Source organism: Aulonocara stuartgranti, assembly GCF_965226115.1.
Source record: "Aulonocara stuartgranti genome assembly, chromosome: 3".
NCBI lineage: Eukaryota > Metazoa > Chordata > Actinopteri > Cichliformes > Cichlidae > Aulonocara > Aulonocara stuartgranti.
In genome coordinates, this window is record NC_138941.1 from 52,580,227 (window position 1) to 52,603,104 (window position 22,878).

Consider the following 22,878-nt stretch of genomic DNA (forward strand, 5'->3'; position numbering starts at 1 on the left):
TTTAAACAGCTTCTGGTTCCATCAACACTTCATTAGTCTGTGTTCACCTAAATGCACCTTCTAAAACTAAATACCTGCTGAAGACTCTCATGTTGACACAACCTAAACTGCAGCTTGTTTACTGATGATTTATGGACTCAAGTAAACAATACAGTGTTTCCTTTAGAGTTAGCAACCACAGATTTTATTCAAACAAATGTTGATGGAAAAATGTAGTAAAACATTTGATGATCCTGACTGTGAGCGTGTTATTCAGGCAGTGAGAAGCTGCAGATTATTCACAGCTGATGAAAACCAATTTTACTGCAGCATTTGAAACATTACAGAACAACGACAATCTGATAGTCCCTGGACAAAGGTGTAAACACACTAACAATGAAAGCAACAGCAGAAATGACGTGAGCCAGGAGAGAGATGGAGATAAGACTGCCAGACACGCAGCGTAAAAACCAACATCACTCAGACTGCAGGTGCAGTAACAGCAGAGTCGTCTGCAGCGCTGAAACTCACCCAGAAAAACAAACAGGTATTTTGTTTCAATAATGTTTCACTGTTTTCTGATTTTATAGCTACTTTAACCCTGTTTAACCTGGTGAACATCTATAAATGCATAAAAATAAGATGTGGTTCAAAAACGCAAAGTATATTTGATCTATCTATTAGGGGTGCAACGATACACAAAATTTAAGGTTCGGTTCGATACTCTGGTGTCACGGTTCAATATTTTTTCGATACAAAAAATGTTCATGCCATTTTAATTTGTCATTTATTAAAATTATAAATATATATTTTAACTCAAAAGTACAGTTTTTAAATTTAATGTTCCTGAAACAACAAAGGGATAAAATAATAAATCTATTTGATTGAGAAATCACTCATCTTTGGAAAAGAGAGTTTATTACAGAGAAATGGCTCTTTCCAAAATAAAAGCTATACTATACGCTTCTTCTGGGCTATACTCTCAGCAGCATATTAAACATATCAGGTCCCCATAAGGAGAATCATGTGCTAACGGCTGTCTAAATGACTCGGGTAAAGTTTGTAGCATGCGTGCTTGTTGTTTTTGTCTGCTTTCACTTGTCTTTGCACTAGGATGATGTCGGAGTAAATGTGCAGTCATATTCGTTGTGTTCCCACTAGTGCTATCAGCGCTAATCTCGTTGAAATGACATTAAGGCCACAACACGGCAAATCTCCATTAACGAGTTAATTGCCCCGTGCGTGGGGCTGGACAGCGTCAACACGTTAACGAGCAAACTGCGCTAAAGCACTACTTCCCATCAATATAACTGAGCATTGGGAGGCACATCCGACATACTGTTTTACTTTTGTCCATCAGGGTCATACTTCACATGAAAACCAAAATAGTTCCAAACGCCAGATCTGAATGAGGGTAGGGGAGGTTCAATTTCGGGTAGCAATGAGGCAGATCAAATTAAAACATTTCCAGCCCATAAGAGAGAATATATGACTGCAATTCTAAGCTTTTTTGACCTCAACCCTGGAGATACCTATTTTAACACTTTTCTGTATCATTAAGGACATTTTTTTCAACTTTTGACAACAAAAGGGACAAAAAATCAGCTTTAAATTAAAATTTTCCTTCTTCTAGTTTTACTGACTGACCTTTGATCCCATGTATTGATGACTCCTCACCTCTGTCTCCTCTCACAGGGAGAAGATGATCTGCAGGATCCTGCTGCTCATCATCCTCACCTCATGTGTCTCTGGTTAGTTTACAGCTTCACTTTATGAACTCCAAATAAAGCTCAACAACAGATTTGTTCCAGTTTTCAGTGTGTCTGCTCCTCTCTTTCCCTCTCTGTCTCCTCAACAGGATCATTTGTAGTCAATGTGACACAGACCTGCTATTAGGCAGAGGAGAACCACAACATCACACTGGAGTGGACGTTCACACCCACAGCTGAGAGCTTTTCCATCATCTGCGAAAAAGAAGATGATAATGCAATCTGGGTCTTCTATCATGTTCATGAAGAATCTCAGGATGAAAAGTTTTCAGGACGAGTCCAGAGTGACAAAGACGCCCTCAGAGAAGGACGAATCAGACTTCAACTGTCCAGACTCAAGACTGATGACTCGGGTCTGTGTGAGGTGAACACGTGTTATTGTGTTTTCATATCTGCCAGTTGTCGACTCAATGTAACCGGTAAGGTTTTTATTGGACTTTTAAAAACTATAATTAAACAGATGTGCTGAGAACTGATTTTTCTTTTTCATTTATGTATCTATTTTATTTTATTTTATTTAAAAGACCATTAGGCCTTATATATTAGAAATGTGTTTGAATGTTTTAACTCCAAGAAATTTACTTCATTTTCATACAACAGCTACTGACCAACTCCAGTCTCAGAGTGCAGAAAGTTGGGGAAGGGATAAACAAAGTAACTCACAATACAAAATGTTAAAAGCATTTTTCTTTGTTAAATAATTTTAATAGCTCTCCTTTGAGAAATATTTTGTAATTGTTAAGTTTTATTAAGTTATTAACCTGCAAACATTGTCATCAATGTGAAAATTATTCCGTTCAGGAAACAAAATCTTTTTGAAATTATATTTTATACAAGTATTTCTAAAATGTCCCATTCAGACATTTGTGGTCACACTAGCTTGTAATGTAGTGTGGTGGACCACTGGAGGGCTCCACTCACACCCAGTTCTCAGGAAGTGTTGTTGCTGTGTTTTGGAGGGAAAGTGTTCAGTTCTGTGGTGATGAGTAATAAACGAGCAGTGTTTATCGAGAGCTCTCGTGTCGTCTGTGTTTACCTCCACATTGGTGACCCCTGACTCGAACATGCTGCAGTCCGATGGTGGCGCCGACTCCACTCTGGATGCATCAGCAGCCGCCAGCTCTCTGCCTCCGGCTTCAGCTACGTTTGCTGTGGCGCTCGAGCTGCCGGACTTTTGGCTTCACGATCCCCCGTCGTGGTTTGTGCACGTGGAGGCTCAGTTCGCCCTTCGTGGCATCTCGGCTGACGACACGAAATATCACCATGTGGTGGCTGTAACTGTCCCTGAGACAGTTAAAATAAAGTTGGTTATTTCATGTTTCTGTGATAGATTCATGCTTAATTTAGTTCATTTATTTACAAGATAAGATGATAAAAGTGTAACATTAATTAAAAAACATGTCTAAAATATGTGATTACAAAATATGGGTTTGTTAAATATGTAAAGTGCTGTAAAGTTTGTATGAGGTAAAGTTTGTAATTGTCACATGACCAGAGTTTGGTTGAGAGCACAACCATGGCATTGTGGAGCTAGCATGGATACATGGCTACCGATGCATCTACAGCCTCAGCGTTAATGTTATTCTGCATGTGGTCCAAGAGGCGCACACGGTATGGTTTCATGTATATTGTTTGTATAATGTTGCATACGTGTTCTACACTGGTAATGAGAGGACATTTTTGTGATATCCATTATTGTGCATTTTTTCTGTTCTGCTTGCACAAGACTGTTTATGGACACTGATATGAGAGACTGATAAGCTCAAAACATTTATATTGTAAACTTTGTGTTTCTTCAGTTTTCACCGTGTCTGAAGACAATAAGAGTGAGAGAGAGAGAGAGAGAGAGAGAGAAATAAATTTCCGAAGACATCAGTATGATGCGTGGCCATTCTTTGTTGGACCCCTGTAGTTACAGTGAAAACGTACCGCCAACGTGGCTGGAAGTTCGACGTTAGAAGAAATGCATGTTCCAGAATAAGAAAAGAAGAAACGTTCTTGACAGCGCAGTGTGTGTGGTTCGAGAACACAGCGGAAAAGAGGCTTGCAAACTTAAAAAGAGGAAACACCATTATTGGCGCTTTGGACGGCAACGACCACGACTTCACCAATAGAGGGCGACATTGACCATCATAAACTACAGCTCTGCAAATCTCTGCCGCTGCACACAGCAAGAACTGTAAAATCCCTGGCGGTCTTCAAGGAAAAGATAACGGCTCTTCAGTCAGCGCCAGGTTGGGCTGTGATATATCCATAACTTCATGGAGAGGTTTGGAGTTTGGAGAGGTCTATTAAAATAATAATTTATTTTGTATGAGAAAGGTACTGAGTTAAAGGTAACCAACCTGTCATTATAGCCAAACTGTTCCCTTTTATTTTACAAGTGGTGTTGTTTAAAGTGTTCTAATAATGTTTAAGAGTTCAACTTAAAAGAAGAATAACAAGGGGTGTAGTTAAGCAAATTGTTGCAAGAATCAGATTGTACTGAGAATTGTATATTTGCCAGGATCGCATATACATATAGCAACAACTTGTTTATGCAGCAGGTCTGCTGAAACATGTACAATGTCAGTAAACACAGAAAAATCATATATTGAAGAATGCAGAGAACAAATTGATTCCCTTAAGGAAGAGCTAAGTAGATTGAATGAACAATTGAAATTACAGACTGGTGATGTTGAAAGGGAGAAATTGGAGTTACTCATAGGTGCTATTCATGCTAAAATAGAAATCCAACAGATAATGTTGAAGAAGCCTGCCTCTAATACTTCAAGACTAGAGCCCAGGAAATCCTCAAGGGAGCGAGAGTTAACGCCCAAAATGCTAGAACTTAAGCAACAAGAGTTCTCTCAGAAGGAGAGTAAATTTATCAAACTATATGAAAGCTGGAAAGAACGAGTTAAAGCTACACGTTCCAAACTTAAAGATGAGTGCTCTGACCAGAGCACTCATCACCCATCATGTCAGCACTCAGCTGACATGATGGATACTGTCGAAGGGCTAGAGTCACAAGTGAAAAATACATATGAAGATATGAGATCGCAGTCAGCCCCTTCTACTGAGACTAGAAGAAAAATTGATTCCTGCACAGCAGTAACAGCGGACTTGATGAGAATACTTAGAGTACGTATGAGTGAAGTGGGGCAAGAAGAGTTTGATGCTAAGGCAGAAAATGCGAGACTTCACATGGTGCTAGACAGAGAATATGCTCAGTCAATATTTGGGACTACAATCTCCCGACCTTCTGTACGTAGCTGCCGCTCAAGCTGTTTATCGGAGCAGCAAAGCATCAATGTAAAAAAGGCAGAGTGCGCTGCACAGCTTGCCGCGAAACAGGCTGAGATAGAGATGGAGGAGGCTATTGCTACACAAAGGCAAGAGCTTAAAAGACTAGAAAATCAGCGAGATCTTCAGGTAATAACTGCAAAGCTAAAGGCTTATTCTCAAGCAGATTCAAGTGAAGCCTGTGGAGAAGACAAAAGCGCACACAGTGCGGTAGTCAGTTGTCCTCCATTAGCTCCTGAAGAAATCATACCAGAGCAAACCTACAAGAATAATAACAATAAACAACCAAACAATAATAACAATGGGTCATTGTTAATGCAAGCCTTGCATGACACAATGGTCCTCACCAGACTTCCTGCACCTGAGCCCCCAGTCTTCTCAGGGGACCCACTTAAGTTCTTAGAGTGGAGCACTAGTTTCAAAGCTTTGATAGAGCGGCGATGCACAAATCCAGCTGACAGGTTGTTCTACCTACGCAAATACATCAGTGGAGAAGCACGGTCTGTATTGGAGGGAAGCTTTTACAGAAAGGATGATGAAGCATATGACCAAGCTTGGGAAGCTCTGAATGCTCGGTATGGCCACCCCTTTATAATTCAGCGTGCATTTAGGGAAAAACTGAACAACTGGCCAAAGATTGGTTCAAGAGAGTCGCTTAAACTGAGACAATTCAGTGATTTTCTGACAGCCTGCAGCAATGCTATGCCATACATCAAAGAACTGCAGGTGTTAAATGACTGTGAAGAGAATCAAAAATTGCTCCAAAAACTTCCTGACTGGGTGACTTCTCGCTGGAATCGTCGCGTCACAGTGCAGTTACGGCAAAAAGAAGAATATCCAAGCTTCAAACAATTTGCTGATTTTGTTGCACAAGAAGCGGAAGTTGCATGCAATCCTGTAACATCATTTCATGCCTTGAAACACACTGAAGAAAGGTCAGCTAGAGACATAAAGCGTCCAAAGGCTAATGCATACATCACAAATGTGAAAGCATCAGAGAGAACAACCACACGATACAGCGGAGTGGAGAACAATTCAAATGAGCCTGATATAGAAAGAAAAGCAAATGCTTTGCCATCAAACTCAGTCACATGTATTTGCTGTGGAGAAAGCCATTCTATTCACAAATGCCAGACCTTTGCTAAAATGTCCGTGGAGAACAAAAGAAAGTTCATACCTGACAATAACCTGTGCTTTGGTTGTCTCAGAAGAGGACACAATTCAAAAGACTGTAAGCGCAAGGCGACTTGTGGGGTTTGTAAAAAACATCATCCAACAGCTCTTCACGAAGACCGTCCAAAGACTCCAGTGAACACATCATCACATAGAATGCAGGCAGAAGAAAACATATCTGCACTTTCTTGTTGCATGGACAGAGGAGATGGTGGGAGCACATCCATGATCGTGCCTGTGTGGGTTTCTTCAACCACCACTCCAGAGAGAGAGACCTTAGTGTATGCTCTATTAGATACACAGAGTAGCAACACTTTTGTAGATCAAGGGGTATGTGAGGAGATGGGGATGAGTTTAGAGCCAGTGAAGTTAAAGCTAACCACTATGATGGGAAGAGATTCCATTGTTCAGAGCGAAAGAGTTAGTGGGCTCAGAGTTAGAGGGTTTTCCTCCAAAAGCTTTATCAACTTGCCACTTGCCTATACCAGAGACTTCATCCCACTTGAACGTTCACACATTCCCACCTCTGAAACTGCCAAAAGATGGGAACATCTAATCAGAATAGCACAGGAGATGCCTGAGTTAATGGATTGCAAGGTCGGGCTGTTAATAGGCTACGACTGTCCTAGAGCACTGGCACCACGGCAAGTAATCGTGGGAGGTGACGAAGAGCCATATGCAATCAAGACAGACCTGGGCTGGAGCATTGTTGGCAGTTCACAAAAAATGGCAACATCAGCAGAAGTGACAGGCCTGTGCCATCGCTTATCTGTTAAGGAACTTCCACCCTTGACACCAGCCACCATCATCAGAGTGCTTGAGTCAGACTTCAAAGACACAGCTCCTGGAGAAAAGAGCATATCACAAGATGACATACAGTTCATGCAACTGCTAAATGAGAAAATACACCAGAATGCTGATGGGCACCTAGAGATGCCACTTCCCTTTAACCCTTTAAGACCTACCATAGAACCAAGTCCGCCAGAGCTTATATTATATTTTTACATGCTGTGGAGCCATTTTTGGGAGCATTTCAAGTTGCTATACATCAATACAACCATTATAGCCCAAACTTTAATAATATGTCTGCATTAGGTGCATAGTAATTACATAAATTGCAAAAAAGTGCAATAAACTACAAAAAAATTGAAAATCGTTTTTGTTTTTTTAACATATATTTCTAGTTAGAGAAATTTAAGAGGCTTATCCCTCAAAACTGTAAATACAAAAAAGTTGCACAAACTAGTTTCCCACCACAGGAAATTTATTTTAAGTGTCTTCATAGTTTTATTTTTGAAATACACCAATTTTTATATACTGCAGGAAAAACGAAAATAAATATTATAGTGCAAATTTGCAAAATAACAGCATATGCATCAAAATAAACTATTTCCAGCAGTGCAATATGAGTCCTAAGCATCCCAGAAACGACACAGAAAGTCATAAACTCAAACATAACTTTTAAAAACACAAGTATAGGCTCATAAGGCCCCGATCGTAAAAAACTACATTTCCGCAAAATGACGTCACTTCCGGTTTCGGGCAGGTCATGCGGTCATGTGATAGTTCGCGCTGATGGACGTAGGAAGTGTTACAAACAGCTGATCGGATCGGCGAAGCGTGTTTCTGGAATATCATGTTTTTGTTGCTGCAAGTGATTTTTATGCAGTTTTTGCAAAGCTATATGTGGAAGGAAACTGTGACCTAGGACAAGCTGATGGCATAAGATGTAAGTACAACTCCTCCAGTTTCATATGCAAAAAAAATGATTGCGCTAGCTTACGTGGTTGCAGAGCTACCGGGATTTAAAAATAGTTACGCAAAACAGAGCGTGCCCGCTCCGATCGGCTGTAAAGGGTTAAGGCACGCCCTCAGCTGCCAGAAAATAAGCGTCTGGCTCTGGTGCGACTTAAGCACCTGAAAGGGAAGTTTGAGAAAAATCCCAAATTTAAGGACGATTATGTAAGGTTCATGGACAATGTCTTCAAGGACGGTGATGCTGAAAGAGCTGAAGATGATCCCAGAGAAGGAAATATGTGGTATATTCCACATCAAGGCATCTATCACCCGAGAAAACTGGAAAAAATCAGGGTTGTGTTTGACTGCTCTGCAAAGTACAGTGGCACAGCTCTGAATGATCACCTCTTGACTGGACCTGATCTCATTAACAGTTTGACTGGAGTACTCTGCCGATTTCGCCAACACCCAATTGCAATCATCTGTGATGTAGAGAAGATGTTTCACAGATTTCATGTAAACAGAGAGGACAGAAATTACTTGCGATTCCTGTGGTGGGAAAATGGTGAAACAAACACAGAGCCAAAAGAATATCGCATGAAAGTCCATCTTTTCGGGGCCGCATCCTCACCAGGCTGCGCAAATTATGCAATGAAGTATCTTGCGAGCCAAAATGAAAGGGAACATCCCACAGCAGCCAACTTCATCAGAAGTAGTTTCTATGTTGATGATGGGCTAATCAGTGTAAAAACTGTGAATGCAGCCATTGAACTAGTGAGAGATGTGCGGAAGGTGTGTGCAAAGGCAAGACTAAGGCTCCACAAGTTCATATCCAACAACAGAGAAGTCCTGGAGTCAATTCCACATAGTGAACGAGCTAGTGGAGCCCAGGATGTGGACATCAGTCATCATGAACTCCCAGTTCAGACTGTGTTGGGAGTAAGGTGGAGTGTAAGCAGTGACACCTTCTCCTTTAAAGTTGCCCTGGAGGAGAAACCAGTAACACGACGGGGAATTCTGTCCATTATAGCCTCTGTGTTTGACCCATTAGGCTTCTTGGCTCCTTTCCTTCTAATAGGAAAGAAAATTCTACAGGAAATGTGTCTAAAGAGCATTGGATGGGATGAGCCACTGCCTGGTGAATTGAAGCCACAATGGGAGAGTTGGGTCACTGATCTGAAGAACCTGCAGAGACTCCAAATCCCAAGATGCTTTGTACCTGAAAGCCTTGGGAAAGTCCAGAGAATAGAACTCCACCACTTTTCAGATGCGAGCAATCGTGGGTATGGTCAGTGCTTATATGTTCGGGTGATGAGTGAAGACCAAGTGCATTGCTCCTTAGTCATGGGCAAAGCGAGAGTTGCACCCACAAGAGTTGTAACCATACCAAGGCTGGAATTAACAGCAGCAGTGGTGTCCTCAGCAGTCAGCAGAATGCTAAAAGAGGAACTGGAGCTCAAAATTGACCAAGAGTATTTCTGGACTGATTCACAGGTGGTTTTGGGCTACATTAACAACGAAGCTCGCAGATTTCACGTTTTTGTTGCTAATAGAGTGCAAAGAATCAGAGAAGCAACTGATCCTGCACAGTGGCACTATGTTGACACCAATCAAAATCCAGCGGATCACGCTTCCAGAGGCCTCACAGTAGCGGAACTGATCAATTCAAATTGGCTCATTGGACCTCATTTCCTGTGGGAAAGAGAGTTTGTCACACCAGACTCAACTCCAGACCTTCTGGTAGGTGATCCAGAGGTCAAAACGACACAAATACTACAAACAAAGGTAGTAGAGGACAGGAACTTCTTGGAGAGACTCAAAAGGTTCTCAAAATGGCATACAGCAGTAAATGTAGTTGCTAGGATTCAGCAACTAGCCAAAAGAGCCAGAATACAACTAGGAAATAGAAAACTATCGAAAGAGGGTGAAAGGCTCAATAAACCATCCACTCTTGAACGCCCTATACATAAATTAGTGGTCCTAATAGAAAGTAACTAGAATGTTCCAGTGGAACTTCTTTAAAACTGTGTATGGGATGGTTAAAGTATTAGGATTGACTTGCAAGTTTATCACAATTAAGTACTGTTTGGTTCTGTAAATTCCTAGATTTATTCAAATTATTTACAGATTTCATAAATCATAGTAATTTGGTGGGAGTGTAACTGTCCCTGAGACAGTTAAAATAAAGTTGGTTATTTCATGTTTCTGTGATAGATTCATGCTTAATTTAGTTCATTTATTTACAAGATAAGATGATAAAAGTGTAACATTAATTAAAAAACATGTCTAAAATATGTGATTACAAAATATGGGTTTGTTAAATATGTAAAGTTCTGTAAAGTTTGTATGAGGTAAAGTTTGTATGAGGTAAAGTTTGTAATTGTCACATGACCAGAGTTTGGTTGAGAGCACAACCATGGCATTGTGGAGCTAGCATGGATACATGGCTACCGATGCATCTACAGCCTCAGCATTAATGTTATTCTGCATGTGGTCCAAGAGGCGCACACGGTATGGTTTCATGTATATTGTTTGTATAATGTTGCATACGTGTTCTACACTGGTAATGAGAGGACATTTTTGTGATATCCATTTGTGGCGGAGGCGGGGCCCCGGGCGCGGCTGCAGGGGAGGAGTGGTGCAGTGGGCTCAACGGGGCGGTACGGGAGATGCTGGTAAGAACAGCTGACGGTGATTATGGACTGACGATGGTTTTTCCCTCCCCTGTTTTATAGTGAGAGGGAGAGCGGTGGCGAGAGGAAGAGAACGACACACGTCAGCTGGGAACGAGCTGTCAGTCTATGTGAAAAGCATAAACCTGTGAAACGTGTGAATAAATGTGGAACTTGGCAATAACAACCTGCGTGTGCGTGTACCTGTGCCTCGTGTATTCCACACCATTATTGTGCATTTTTTCTGTTCTGCTTGCACAAGACTGTTTATGGACACTGATATGAGAGACTGATAAGCTCAAAACATTTATGTTGTAAACTTTGTGTTTCTTCAGTTTTCACGGTGTCTGAAGACAATAAGAGTGAGAGAGAGAGAGAGAGAAATAAATTTCCGAAGACATTAGTATGATGCGTGGCCATTCTTTGTTGGACCCCTGTAGTTACAGTGGCTTCTCTCGACCCACTAGCCACCCATCGTGTGTTGACTCTCCTCCGGGACCCACCCACCCGAGGGAAGTACGCCGCCCTTAAGGAGCTGCTTCTTCGGCGCTATGCCCTCACGAACGCAGAGCGAGCCGAGAAGCTCCTCTCCCTCTCAGGCCTGGGTGGCGGTACGGCTCTCGAACTGATGGAGCACATGCTATCCTTTCTCGGACCGGACGACGGGGGATTACTCTTCGCCCACATCTTCCTTCGACAGCTGCCGGCGGCCGTGAGAGCCGGCCTCGCCAACTCTCCGCTTCTGGGCACGAAGGATTATCGCTCCCTGGCTGAGGACGCGGATCGTATTCTCCTGGCTACCCGCTGGCCTGAGGCAGTGCCTCTGGCGTCCACTACAGCAGCAGCAGTGGCCAGGGCATTTTTGTCAACGTGGGTTTCGCGTTTCGGTCCCCCCGCCGACATTACCTCAGACAGGGGCCCCCAGTTCGTTTCCGAGCTTTGGTCTGCCATGGCTGACGGCCTGGGGGTCAAGGTCCACCGCACCACTGCGTACCACCCGCAGGCCAACGAGATGTGCGAACGTTTCCACCGGTCGCTTAAGGCCACGTTCCGTGCTTCTCTCACAGATGGCAACTGGGTTGACCGCCTTCCATGGGTTTTACTGGGGTTGCGCTGCGCGGTTAAAGAAGACCTTGGGGTTTCCCCGGCTGAACTTGTCCTTGGTCAGCCCCTCCGGGTCCCCGGGGAATTCTTGCCTGAGAGCCCACCCCCGTGCTTCGCTCCCTCTGTGCTGTCTCTCCGTCCCCCAAGAGACTCGTTTTCTCTTCCTGGCCCAGTGCACCATTGTGTGCCTGACACCTTTGTTCCGAGGTCGTTGGACTCTTCGCAGTTTGTTTTTGTCAGGCATGACGCTCATAGGCCTCCGCTGCGTCCACTGTATGACGGCCCCTTTTGGGTTATTCAACCGGGCCGGAAGCATTTCCTTTTGGATTTTGGGGGTCAGCAGGAGGCTGTTTCTATTGACAGACTTAAACCAGCACATGTGCTTCTGGATGACCAGGTGGTGCCGGCTCAGGCCCCCCGCCGTGGCCGCCTGCCTTCCACTGGACTGGACAACCCTGCTTCTTCCTCTGGGAGCGCCCCCCACCTGGCGGGGCCCGAGCTATCTTCAGTTTTTCCTGACCGCCCGTGCCAGCCTGGCCCTCAGGCTCGTTTCCCCTCCGCCAGCTCTCCACCTCCCCGGTTCAGCCGTTCTGGACGTTTAATTAAAGCAAGGGTTCTGGACTGGGGGATGACCCTACTGGGTGTTCGGGGGGGGGGGCATGTGTGGTGGACCACTGGAGGGCTCCACTCACACCCAGTTCTCAGGAAGTGTTGTTGCTGTGTTTTGGAGGGAAAGTGTTCAGTTCTGTGGTGATGAGTAATAAACGAGCAGTGTTTATCGAGAGCTCTCGTGTCGTCTGTGTTTACCTCCACAGTAGAATAAAAACAGAACAAGCTTTATTTTATCAATTCTTCTCAGTCTATAGATTCTTTTTTTCAGTCAAAGGGACACAAATAACAGCTGCTGTCTGTTTACCTGCTGGAGTTTAGATTGAGTAATTTAAGAATGCAGCATCTTTTAGGGACCTTGTACTTGAATGTGCACACACAACAAGTCAGTAGTTAAACATGGTTAGATTATTTAAATATCAAATGATGATCAGATGAACAGACCATTACCAAAGTGGTGTCTCTGTTCCTGAAGTTTTACATCTCATAATGTTTAAATGACCGGCTTCACGGTTAATTTGTTATTTTTGAAACACATTGGAACACACTCACTCATGTGAAACACATAGTAGCTGGGATTTAAAACATTGCATTTAGTTTTTTTTAAAAGCAAACTCACTCTGCTTTTAGAAAAGGATTAACTGTGATTAGAACTGTGGTTAAAACTCTGAGGAGCAGCTAAAATCTTTCCTTCTTCAACATGTCCCTTTTGAGTTAAATGTAAACATCTAACACCTTTGAATCTGTGGAGTAAACATGCCCTGAGAAATATGCCATTGTGTTGTGCTGCCTGTGTTTAAGATGGACACACCCTGTGCACAGGCGCGTTACCAGGATGTCCATAAATGGTCAAAAAGAAGCCTTCAACTTGTTTGTGATGTCTGTGTGTAACATGTGCTTGTTAATGCACCAGTGCTACAATTTGTTTTCCAATATGAGTCATCTCACCCCACATTAGCTCATCATGGTATGAATGCCATTTTACTTCAAATAAATGACTGACTGAGAAAAGCAGAGGGACCTTTAGTCCAATGGGAAAGAAACAACAACAACACAGATTTGTTAGTGGAAGCTTTTTTTTTTTTATTAACCTAAATAAAGTTAAACATAACACATTAAATCACTCACTTAAACAAATAAACTCAGCTTAATATACTAAACCACAGATTTATATAGATTTCATTTGGTTTTGCTATTAAGATCATACATCATGATTTTTTTAACGCGCTGATGCATACTGGTCACTGGAGTGGACAGCTACTAAAACGTACATATCTCTTTAATGCACTGGTTTCTATGGTGGAACTGCATATTAGCCTTTAGAGTGCTCTCTGCTGCCATACTCCATTGAGGTCAATTCAGTGTTCAGTTAGTGCAACTGCAAGTAAATTTCCTCTGAATCAAAGATGGCAGACAAACTGCCACCCCTGCCGACCACTGCTTGCATATCCTGTCAATCCTTCTATGCTAGAAGATACCAACAGGTAAAAAAATATATGACAATATGCAGTAACATCTGGGAAGGATATTATCTGTTTGGAATAAGAAATTGTTATGTTTAATATGTAGAAAACTACGATAAACCATGTGTCCAATAAAGTGGACATCATGCATTACCCACTATATTTTTTTAACATAAGTCATAAGTTGCTTCACTGTTTCTTGGGACTGTTTGGTTATAAGTAAGCATATAATTGTTACATTTAAAAGCTACTCATTTAAAATATATATTTCTGTGCAGATCAGCTATAGTTTGAGTTACTATAATAATTATTTTATCATATTTTGTAGACTTCAAATGCAGCAAAGAATAAGGCAGCGTACAGAATAGTCCAGGAAATTCCATCCAGCTCCAGTGATGATGATTTCATTGATGAGTGCAGTGATGATGAGTTCAGTGATAAGTCCAGTGATGATGAGTGGCTGCCAGAAAAGAACAGAGACATAGGAGCTACTTATGATGTAGACACAGACAGTCAGGGTACAGAAAGTGAGAATGATGAGGCCCAGGATGAAGAGGAAGGTCAGCATGATCAGGGAGCTGTGATGAGCACATGACACCTGACCATACTGAAGCCCGCAAAAATGTTTGGAAAGTCTAAAACAATGACTTTGATGGAGACGTGCCTCCTATCTAGGAGAGTGGAAATTTAATGTGGAGGGGATGGATCCCATAGATTTCTTCAGACATCTGTTTCCAGTGGATCTATGACCATATAACACCAACTTGTATGCTCTACAAAAAGGGAAAGAAACTTTGTCAGTAACAGGAGAAGAGATGCAGGTTTTTTAGGGATCAACCTGATCATGGGGTACATTCGGTATCCTAGGGCACGAATGTACTGGTCTAGTGAGGACGGTCTTCGTCTTGGAATAGTTGCAAGTGCCATGTCTGTAAACAGATGTGAGCAAATCCTGAGATACCTGCACTTTGTAGATAACTTGACTTACCAGCCAGCAAACACAAACAGGCTCTTCAAAATAAGACCAATTCTATGTGCTCTTAAGGAGACATTCAAGGCAGCAGCAGACCCTAATGAATTTCAGTCAGTAGATGAGCAGATAATTCCTTTCAAAGGCCTACTGTCAAGGGAGTTCAACTTTTTTTTCATGTCTTGAGAAGAATAAAAACACTTAAGAAAAAAATCTCGACCAAGGCTTTCATAATTCATGCATCAGAGGGTTAAATAAATAATTTCACATTTTGAGCAAAAAGTCATCACTTTGTTTGTAATGAAATGTATTTTCAAGATAATTGTATCTGTGTTTTTGTGATGTCATGAGCACTTGTGTTTTGGTTTGTTTATGTAACCATGGAGATTAAAAGCCGTTAAGTTGTTTGTAGTGAAATGCATTTTCAAGATAATTGTATCTGTGTTTTTGTGATGTGATGAGCACTTGTGTTTTGGTTTGTTTATGTAACCATGGAGATTATTCAGAGGTTTGTATCATACTGATTCCTCCAAGCTAAGATAATCATTATATTTACCTGTCAGTCAAGTATCCTGGCCCAACCCAAGCCTCTCAGAGACTGTTGTTAAAGAGATGTTAGAGATACTGAAGAGAACCTGTCAATAATCGAAAACTACACAACTGTGACATCTGAGCTCCATTTTCATGTTTCAGTTTCCATAATGAAACTAAAATGTGGTTCTTGACCATAAAAATGTTCAGATAGTAAACAATAAATTGAATTCTGTTAAGGCTACATTCCACTTTATTTACAGGCAGGCTAAATGTCTAAATTATAAAATTTAAGCAATAACATATAACTTTGTATCAGTTAAAAACTACTTTCTTTCGTTGTTAAATTCAAGGTCATTTAGTTTAAAATGAATTGTTGGTTGCTGAAAGTTGTTTACATAGTCCGGAGTGTAGTTGCCTCTTAAAAAACTGCATTTGTCATTATCCAGGGGTTTGGGCTTGAATTCCTTTAAAACTGCCTATAATAATTACTTTTATTTATTGTCTAGGTTCTCTATATTTTATGTTGTCTGTGTATTCAGTTCTTGTGATAAGGTAGTTCTGCAGTAATTGTAACAATAGTTGTTACAATAGCTGTTAGAATTTTGTCCTTTTGTCTCTTTCTCTTGATTGTCTGCATCTGTGTTATGTGTAAAAATAGTCCTGTCATTCCCTCACTCTGTCATAGCATCTGTTGACCCTACTGTGTGTGTTCCTTGTTATTACTTCCGAAGATTTGTTAATTTGTTAATTTCCTGGGTGTGTGGTTTGTTGGCCTTTTGGTAGTCTTCACTGACGGACATCGGTCAAAATAAAGCCTTGTGTTTACCTCTAACCCTACATTTGGGTTCATTAACATCCAGTTTGCTGCAGCCTGTTCGAAGAAAAGTTCACAGATGACTACTGACCTCACCTGAAGAGACTATTAGACTAAATCATATGAAACACGATGAAGGACACATAGTGCTTGTGGCAAGCAGGTTGACAAAGAATAGAACAAAAGCCCACAAACATCCAAAAGAAAACTGGAGGCTGGAGAACTATTCCTGAACACCTAAAAGAAATTATTTGTGTTTCAATAAACTTCTGTACCTATTTCACATTTAATATTTCTTGTGGCGAAATGTAAAAGAATGAGGAGTGGCTCAAGACTTTTGCACAGTGCTGTACTATAAGGTATGGCTCTCTCTTTTAGTAAATGTTATGTCAATAAACTAAATGTGGTAAAACTAGACATTGAAGTATCAGCGCATGTATATAGAAGATTTAGATTATAGATGGGATGCAGTGATCTCATCTACCACATGATCATCTTAGCTATAAATCAGTGACTTTTAAACCTCATTCTGGTCACCTTGTTAACTGCAAGCAGGTATAATCAGGGAAATTTATTATAACATTTCTGTGATCATAATGTCAGATTTTATCACTTCTCGTATGTTGATGCAACAGCTGTCTTAATTCAAACTATAATGATGATCAGATGAAAAGTCTGCTTTTTTCCCATGTTATCTTATTCAGGCCTACAGCCCAGTGCTAATTCAGGTTTTTCCTGCTGAACTTTTTTTTCTTTCTTCTTTTGGCAAAGACCACATAACCTGTGAGCTGTAGCCAAAAGTGAAAGTTTAAAGAGAAATGAAGTCAAGTTTGAACAAGTACTGAGGTGATGATTGGCTGATCAGCAAACCGGAGGCAGATCACTCCGCCTATTGTGAGGCAATATAAAAGCAGGAGTCAGAGTAAACTGCAACACTGGAAGGACTTGTTAAAGATAATAAACAGTTTGCAAATGAAAGAAGAGGAGAACACTGCTGTATGTATTATATATTTTAATGTATTTTTTTCTCCTTCTGGTCTGTTTTTATGTTTATTTGTATCAATTATCCATACAACATGAACCTGAATGCATGCAATGCCAGTGTGTCATATTTGAAACAGACAGTGTTTTGTGAGTTTTTGAGACTTCTACATCATCTGTGTATTTTTTTCCCCTCTGAGAAATCTAAATATTTGCACAATATATTTTTAAGCAATTAAAAAAATGTCAGATGCAGCAAATATGATACAAATTAAAAGCCAAAAATGAAAATGAAAATTTCTATTTTTTCTTTAATGTGTTTGTTTGTTTGTTTGTTTTTTCCACTGTGGTTCATTAAAATCTTGAACCAGAAATTTCTGGCGATTATTTCATGGTTGACGTTTTACATGGTTAGACAATCATTTTCTCAAGCAGTGAGGTATGAAAGGTTAATTTATCATCACTTTGATTTGAATACAAAAACATACACAATCAGGCAGTCAGACTTTTAAAAACTTTAAATTCAATTTCCAAGTGTAGGAAGGACTAGGGAAGAGTAAAAAAAAGAGGATTGAGAGGTGTGGGATTTTTGCAGCTTGGCAAACCTCACCACGTTGTAGGCTAGCCAAGAAATATATTATTTCAATTTTTTTTCACTGTTGGAGGTGTTCCAACAGGATAAACAGCAGCCACTAAAAGAGCAGCACAATTAATATAGACACACAGAGGCAGACTTCAAACTCCCAGAACAAAAACTGCAGAAAGCTGCAGGAGTCAGTGTGTGTCAAAATATGTCAAATGTTACAAACACTGCCATAGCCAATGATCTTACAGTGATTTAGAAGATTTGACCAACCAAAAATTAATTTTGAAAAATCTTTTTAATAAATTCTGAAAGTTTGTCTGGGTACAAATTCTGGAAATGGCTAAAAGTTTGCTAAAAAGCGTCAGTTTCACAGTGATTGAACATGCTGCAAATGTAAACTTTAAAGATAAAATATCGTCACTGTGTGAAAATTATTCTTATTCTATTCAAATTTCAGGTGGATATTGTGAACCTGCTAAGAAGAGCACATTAAAATATAAAATATGCATCTCTGTTGTCATAAGATGGTCTTATCTAACAGGTCCGACCTTATGCTTAACTAAAACATAAGTAATTAGTAAAAACAAACATAGCAAGGTAAAGGGCAGAGCCAGTTAACTTTATAATATCCTCATCCACCTAACAAGAAAAGTATGTGGCTGCTTGACACAAGCTATCCATGCCAAATAAAAGTTAACAAAATTCTGATTAACTGGTAAGGTTTGACTAATTAATACAAAGAGTCTAGTTATAAAATAACCAATATCCAAAAAACATTTGTTCTACATTAACTGCTGCTTTTTTTTTTAAAACAATGGTTGGTGGCTTATTGTGCTGTAAGCTAGTAATCAATATAGTATACTGTGGTGTAGTAAATACTTATAGAAAAGCTATTTATATGTTAACTTGCGTTCAATTCCCCTTTTGTATCTTAATGTGACAGAAAAACATTTTGTCAGCCCTGAAAACTTTAAAATGTCAAATATTTTCAGAATAAATTAAAGTGCAGGTTTGTCTTCTGGTTGCTTCCATTGCAGTGGTTGTCGTTCATGTAGTTTTGGTCAGTCAGTGTAAAAATCAGGATCATGAACAGGATCAGATGTTGTAATGAGTGAATGAAGTCAGACTGTAGATTTGTTTTCTTCTAGCTGTACTGACTGACCTTTGACCTCATGTGTTGATGACTCTTCACCTCTGTCTCCTCTCACAGGGAGAAGATGATCTGCAGGATCCTGCTGCTCATCATCCTCACCTCATGTGTCTCTGGTTCGTTTACAGCTTCACTTTATGAACTCCAAATAAAGCTCAACAACAGATTTGTTCCAGTTCTCAGTGTGTCTGCTCCTCTCTTTCCCTCTCTGTCTCCTCAACAGGATCATTTGTAGTCAATGTGACACAGACCTCCTATCAGGCAGAGGAGAACCACAACATCACACTGGAGTGGACGTTCACCACCAAACCTGACAGATCCTGGACCTACATCTTCATCCTCTGTAACCTGATAACTGAGGATAAACTCTCAGTCCTGTATCATGTTCATGAAGGTGTTGAGGTGTCAGAGTCTCAGGATGAAAAGTTTTCAGGACGAGTCCAGAGTGACAAAGACGCCCTCAGAGAAGGACGAATCAGACTTCAACTGTTTAGACTCAGGACTGATGACTCGGGTCTGTACCTGTGTGAGGTCAACACTGATTATGGCTTCAGTGTTGGAATATGTCGACTAAACGTCACCGGTGAGATTATGCAGTAAAACATTTGTATCATGTTTAGCAGTACTTTGCATAAATAGAAATGCTCTCTTTGTCCTTTACAAATTTGTTGTGAAATGAATTCTAATATTTGTTCTTTAAAAAAACAAACAAAAAAACCCTTAAATAAATCAAATTTGTTTGGTCTCTCTGCAGCAGTGCCGGATTGTCCTGAATGTGAGAGAAAACCGGAGACATCAAACACAGAAATTCAACAATTCACAGGTGTCTACTGTGGACTGTCAGCAGTTGTGCTACTTTTCTGCTGCTTTTCTTTCATTTACTATCTGCATAGAAAACAGAATTTTTACTCAAAGCTCAGTGATGCATGTCAGTCAGTTTCCAGATGATCAGTAGAAACAGTCTGACATGTTTTCCTTTAAGTGCTCTTTGCAAGTGTTACATGTAGGGCCAGAAATCGAAAAATTTCCAAGTCAATCTTTTTTTTAAATGACATTTAAAATGTCATGGCCATGAGATACAAGCTCTGATGTATTTCAGTATACAAACCTTCAAAGTTGTATTTTGCACAGGTGATATTAAACTGTCAATGGTGAGACATCCCTTTTCCCAGAGTTGAACATCATAAAGTTAAGACTCGTATAAGCTAAAAAACTGCAATGATTCAATGAAATCTGTTTAACATCCTGATGGATGTACTCATGTAGGTTCAAGCTGATAAAAACTGCATTTTAGTTGTTATATAACAGAGAGTGCATTAGGACACATGCTGGTCTGAGAATAAGTGTCATGATACACAATAATGGACATCAAATGGAAGTTTTTTATCCTCTGTTTTTTGTTTGCTTGTTTATTTAAGACACATCATCATATTGTCACTCATCAGACAGATGATGAAATGTGCACTGTGTTCACTTTACGGTAATCATGCAGGGAAACACCTCTACCTCACGCAGCACGTGCAGATATAAATTCAGTGTTTAATGTTTTTACTGTTGTAATGTTGAAAGGATTCAGATTAATCATGTTAACAATGATGACGATCTGACGTGTTGTAAACTGTCATGGAGTTGTGTGTAGCAAAGGACATTATACTTAATATTATGTACATATCATGTAAATGTACACAACAGACATCTCTACAGGTTCACTTATATCTGTGTTAAATTTAGAGTTAAACACAGCTGGTAGAGCTCCTATAGCTCTCAGTCCAATGTACAAAAATGTCTGTCCCAAAATCTCTTGAAGTAAAGGTTTAATGACTTATTTTGTAAAAAGAAGTCAGACTGTTTGTGTTTCATTTATTGTTTCCTCCATATAATACAAAAAACACAGAAAGCCGTAAGGGCTGCTACTTGCTGCAGTCTAACATAAAGAAATGGTTCTCCCTTTAAGTTTTTCCTCTAGCTGATCAGAGGCCACTGTTTGGTGAAGGGCATCAACATGTTTAACATAAATGTATATGGAATTGATTTACACTGAAAATTAAGCTGTAGAATATCTGGATTTCAGCCAGTGGCGTGTCTAGAAAATTTTTGTTGGGGGGGCCAGGTAGGGGCACAGATTTGGAGAAGGGTGGCAGATTTAATTGGCAGATAATGTTTTAAAAAAAAATTCTACCAACCCTTAACCATAATTCAATAATCCTATAAACCTAATAACCAAATGCACTTTTAACTCTTATTAGAATGAGATTTTAACCACTACGGTGCAAAGTTTTTAGATACTGCGTTGATAAAGTACAAGAGATACAATCAGTGCTTTGTCAGTGTTTACTCAGCAGTCAAGGACAACAATATTTGCATAGTATTTTTACTGACATATAGTGCACATATGTTTTGGGCAAAAACATTTTTGAAAATTAAAATACGAACATTTGTAACAAACAATTGACAAATTAGCCAATGCCAATGCAAAACTTTATCTGCCTGTTAAAAAAAGAAGATAATCTTCTCACAAACTGGTGTTTGATTTTGAAACAGGAAAAAAGTGTGGAAACAACTGAAAAGACTAACATTTGAATGAAACCTGAAAGCAAGTAAATACTTTCTATGCTGCCTTATCGTAAACTTTGGTAATATTGATAAAGAACAACACTGGCTGATGATAAAATACAGTCAGCTGGCATGGTGACACTGCCAGTATTAACCTGCAGGGCTGGACTGGGACAAAAAAATTGGGCATTTTTACTACAGACCGACCCACCAGGTAGTAAAGCCATAAAGACTTTGACTGAAAACAAACCCTGTTGTGACAGTGATGTACAGTCTTGTTGGTATATGTATGATTTCTATACATTTTACGTCAGATAAAAACTTTGGTTGTAAGATTTAGATAATTATTTAATAAAAACTAGGTATTTTAAATGAGAATAAGAAAGAAAAGTATTTCTTTGTGCCCACCTTTCCCTGTTAATGCCTTACCTGGCCCCCTGGCAAAACTTTGCTAGACCCGCCCCTGCACAGTTACCAGCTGTCTGCTACATAAAAAAGGATCCTGGTGTTATTTGTCTCTCAGAAACAGTTCATAACTTCCCTTCAACTCATTCATGTCACCTAAAAGGTAAACCTGTTTCTCCATCACCTGTTCAGCTCTGATGGTTCAGTAAGGACATCTCCTGGTTTCATGTTTCCCTCTCACCACATATCTAAACAGACATCATGACCAGCAGCTTTACAGCTGTGGCTCCAGCAAACATCAGCTGATACTAGAAATTAATATTAAATACATTCTAACAACAGCCGATCAAGCTTAAACGTGCTGCTGTTGTTTAGCGCAACATCTGCTGGTTTCCTCTTTCTGGCGCAAAGTGGGCGATAAACAAGAGAGAAAAGCCGATCAGCTGATCATTGATCAGTTTCATGATTGAAGTAGCAACAGGAGAGGGAGGGGGAGAGAATGAGAGAAGAGGCAGCTGTGCAGCATAAAGACAGAATAAATCCAGCTTTGTGTCTTTTTTCCATTCTAGCTAAAGTCCGGGACAAACTGCGTCTCTTCTCAGCTCAATACGAAACGTGTAATATTTTCTCTGAATGAGGGACCATTCCATTTTTTAAGGAGCCGTTGGCAACTCTACTAACCTTATGAATAAAATAAAGTTCACTATCAGTAACATCATAGCACCCACCCAGCTGTATAAAAACTCCGTCAAACTGGCTAGAACGCAGTATGAGTTATTGCAACTGACAGTAAAAAGTCAGCAACATGAAAATAAACTCCACCTAAACTTGGTTTATATCTGACCCAGATAGACTGCAGGTCATAACTTCTTACCTGAAGTTCAGTTCACCTGACACTCGGACTGGCGGCTGCTTCGGGTCTCTCCTCCTGCCTCCCCTTCCCTCATCCACCTGTTGCCTCTGTGGAAGCCCCGTCATAGCCACCACCAAACAACGGAGTTATTTCTACACATCGACCTGCATCTGGCCAATCCACCACCTCTCATTGTTCATGCCATTACAAAAAAAATAAAAAATAAGTCACTGGGGATATG

The 22,878-nt window shown here is 40.3% G+C and overlaps 1 protein-coding gene across 2 annotated transcripts; it reads left to right on the top strand.

The window, feature by feature from the left end:
* Nucleotides 1–17,049: 17,049 nt before the first annotated feature.
* LOC309702728 (uncharacterized protein) lies at nt 17,050–20,892 on the top strand. 2 transcript variants are annotated; one of them, XM_082527356.1, is made up of 4 exons: nt 17,050–17,105; nt 18,887–18,942; nt 19,050–19,409; nt 19,581–20,892. In XM_082527356.1, exons 2-4 carry the CDS (start codon nt 18,894–18,896, stop codon nt 19,772–19,774), a joined length of 603 nt encoding a protein of 200 aa, XP_082383482.1. In that variant the 5' UTR covers nt 17,050–17,105; nt 18,887–18,893; the 3' UTR covers nt 19,775–20,892. The 2 variants fall into 2 exon arrangements, with proteins under 2 accessions (XP_082383482.1, XP_082383483.1); XM_082527357.1 differs by having other exon boundaries at nt 19,584–20,892.
* The last annotated feature ends 1,986 nt before the right edge of the window (nt 20,893–22,878 follow it).